Source organism: Sesamum indicum, linkage group LG4, assembly GCF_026168435.1.
Source record: "Sesamum indicum cultivar Baizhima isolate 11 linkage group LG4, ASM2616843v1, whole genome shotgun sequence".
Taxonomy (NCBI): Eukaryota; Viridiplantae; Streptophyta; class Magnoliopsida; order Lamiales; family Pedaliaceae; genus Sesamum; species Sesamum indicum.
In genome coordinates this window covers 19,466,299-19,469,868 of record NC_142660.1, presented here as the reverse complement: position 1 = coordinate 19,469,868, position 3,570 = coordinate 19,466,299, and the positions used below count along the sequence as shown (strand labels likewise).

Genomic DNA, 3,570 nt, shown 5'->3' with positions numbered 1-3,570 from the left:
AGGATAATTCTACTGTGAACCTTTCATGCATTCTTGGTGGCCTTTTCTATGTTGTTCCACAATAGGATACAGCCATTCTGAGAATATTTAGAGACAAAAATATGACTTACAACGATACTAGGATTCGTAGTTCCTGTCTATATGTTCAATCCTTTCATACACCTAAAACATTTCCACAGAATTCACAATGAAATTGGTGCTTCAAATAAAGAAAAACCTGTATTTTTCATTGGACATTTGGAAACAGAATGACAACTTCAGAAAGAAAATAAAAGGTATTGCAACTGGTTAGCTGTCGATCCATCATAATCTACACTCATCAATCAAAGTTTAACTTACTGACAGTACAAAATCATCAAGTTAGGAGGTGTCACCGTGGTGCCAGAGAAATGGTAAAGTCAGTTACAACACCCAATTTCTCCAACCAGTTCTGTGACTCCAAGAACATCTGAGAAATCCGCATCACCACCTTACCCATGTCTGGCCTGCTTTCTGGATCTTCCATCACACAATCCAATGCCAATCGTGCCAATTTCTCCACCACGTCCACTGGGTATGAGTCCCTCAACCTCTTGTCAACCCACTTCCTAACCCCTCCTCCACCGCCCTCCACCGCCTCCCTTGCTCCATCCACCACCGATATCCTCACATAACTTCCACTCTCCTCATCGACTCTATAAGTCAATGCCTCCATCCCGGACAACAACTCAAGAATCACAACCCCAAATGCATAAACATCACACTTCTGTGTCACGATCCCACTTCTCTGGAACTCCGGGGCCATATACCCTCTAGTCCCCTCAAACTTCTTAATCTTACTATCTGATCTCTTAAGCTCCTTAAAGCCGATATCATCCTTCACAACCTCACCACAAAGCTCAGATGTACCGAAATGGCAAATCTTGGCATTCAACATTGGCTCCTCAACAAGAATGCTACTACTATTTATATGATTGTGCACAAACTCAAATCCTAACCCGGTCGAATTATGAACATAATCCAATCCATGAGCTATATCAGACGCAATCCGTATGCGCGACATCCAATTTGACAACACCGTAAAATTAGGGTTCATAGCATTTCTAAGACATTCAGCAAGACTGGCACCAGGAACATACTCATAAACCAAATATATGTAACTACCAGAAATAGAAGCACCTTTCAACTTCACCAAACTAGAATGGTGGCTCCGGCAAATTACCGAAAGACGATCCACAAGCTCTGCGGTGTCCATCTGGCGGCGGAACCTGCGCTGAACGATCATCGCGGTCTGATCACGTATATTACACCGCCAGGCGGTGGAGGACGACGACGACGAATGTGGCTTGAGCAAGAAATTGTGGGTCGCGGCGCAAATTTCTTGAAAATCATAGACGTGGGGCTGTTCGCGGAGAATGGAACCCCGGAGGCTGGTAAGAGATGTGAGGTCCGAAGCGGAGGATCTCCGAGAGTCTTTATAGAAGCTCGAGGTGGAAGCTGTGCTCGGGAGTACGAAGTTGTTGAACGCGCCTGATGATGACGAAGAATTCTGATGGGATTTCTTCGATGTCCTTGATGATGAAGATGATCTTGGGGTGGCTGAAGAAGGTTGCTTGGTGGGTTCAATCACTTGTCTCGTCATTTTCTTTGATTTGCACATGGAGAAAACCTTTTCAGAATAGAAATTGAAAAGAGAAAGCTGGTAGGTTTGTGGGTGAGAAATATCGAAGACGGGTTGAGAAACGGCATGTGGTTGCGGTGGTCGGGCGCGGAGGAGCAGCTAAAGTCCGCCCCTACGACGGGATTGAACTGTAGGAGTTGGGATGGGGTGGGGGTTTGGAAGTATTTAGTCAAGTCTTTTTCCTTTTGGAGGCGCTGATATATATTTATATTGGAAAGTTTGTTGACAGCAAATTTAGATTTTTCTTGTGATTGTTTGACTGAAAAATACAGATATGGCATTTTCTTTTAATACATCCATTATAATTAAGTTATAAATTAATTATTTAATAATTAATAGGATTAAATACACTTATATATCTTCTAAAATACAAAATTACACTTTCTCTTAAAAAAATTTAAAAATTACACTTAGACACCTTTGAAAATTCTCCATTTACACCTAACACCTTCTATTATGATTTAGAAGGAAAGAAACTATATAAATACTCTATTTTACTCCTCATTTGACATTCTCATATAATATTGTTATACTTATAAAGTGATTTAAGTAACATACTGTTCATATATATATAAAAAATTAAAAAAGTGCAATTGTAATAAAATATTATCTCCAAATTATAGCCATTGGACAAAAGTAGTTGTTCATAAATGAAAAAACTACGCACTGTGGCTGCCCTGATGGTTCGAGATGTGCAGCAGAGGATTCTTAGTGTAGAATTACCTACTGCTATTAGCACTTGTGAGCTTTACCGCTTATGGCATATTTCTTGGCCTGTCAAAGAAACCGCTTAGATTAAATAAGTTGTATTGTACTATTGTATTTTTTTTACTTAACGAAATTACCTTTACCAAAAAAAAATGCAACATATTTTAAACTATTTTAAATTATTTTAAAACATAAATCCAAACATACACACTATTTTCATAAAAAAAACAAAATACTCAAAAATAAATACCTCTATGTACTTCATCAAATCGCCTAATGTTGTGCTCACGCCAAATATGGTACACACACGAGGCCAAAAGAGCGCAGTAGGCCGTAGAAATATAGTGTTTGCCTTTCCATCTTCGAGCAGCCCATAAGACGTCAGTAGCCCAAGCTCGGTTTGGCCAATCGAACCGAAGTGTGCGTCGAATCACCCTCAAGCAGCCACGTGAATAAGTGCAGCGAAAAAAAAGATGATCATGGGTCTCATCAGCACCATCAGAACAAAGTACGCAGTAACTATTAAGATGAGTTAACCAAAGCTTATCCATAGTGGAGAGTTTACCAAGGATCGTCAGCCATAATACAAAAGCATGTCTAGGGGTTTTGAAGCGGCCCAACGATAGTGAAGACCAACCTACCTTGGGGATGAGTGCTAGAATCGTAGCATTCACCTGTCTTAAGAGTCGTCCACTGGTGAAGAAATCCCGAATAACCTGCGTCACTTCAGCACCCACAATAGGCCACGCAGCTTGATAAAATCCCGAGGTACACCCATCCGGCCCAGGGGCTTTATCAGCTGCAATATCAAATATAGCTAATTTAACCTCATCATCTGACACCGGACGCATCATCAGCCGAGCCTCTTCATTAGTCACAATGTGGCGTACCCACGGACGTAGGTATCGAAGATCTAGAAACCTTCTGCTCCGCTCGCCTCCCAGCAAGTTGCCATAGAACCCAATAAACTCCTGGATCACCTCCTGGTAATCCGTAAGGTTATGGCCAAGCTCATCATTAATTTGGAAAATTCGGCATTTTGTACAGCGCTGCGCAATTTTTTGGAAAAATACTCACGAGCATTGATCTCTTCCTTTCATCCATTGCATCTTGGCACGCTGCTGAAGCATAACGTGTTCAAGCTGCACCGCTCGTGCATATATCAATCTACAACAATGCTCAAGCGACAAGAGCAGAGAATT

At 41.2% G+C, this 3,570-nt stretch overlaps 1 protein-coding gene across 1 annotated transcript; it reads right to left on the bottom strand.

Moving 5' to 3' along the window:
• Nucleotides 1-206: 206 nt before the first annotated feature.
• On the bottom strand, nucleotides 207-1,847 carry LOC105161324 (lysM domain receptor-like kinase 3). Its single transcript, XM_011078971.3, has one exon. The coding sequence runs from the start codon at nucleotides 1,637-1,639 to the stop codon at nucleotides 371-373; it is 1,269 nt and encodes a 422-aa protein (XP_011077273.1). The 5' UTR covers nucleotides 1,640-1,847; the 3' UTR covers nucleotides 207-370.
• Between the last annotated feature and the right edge of the window lie 1,723 nt (nucleotides 1,848-3,570).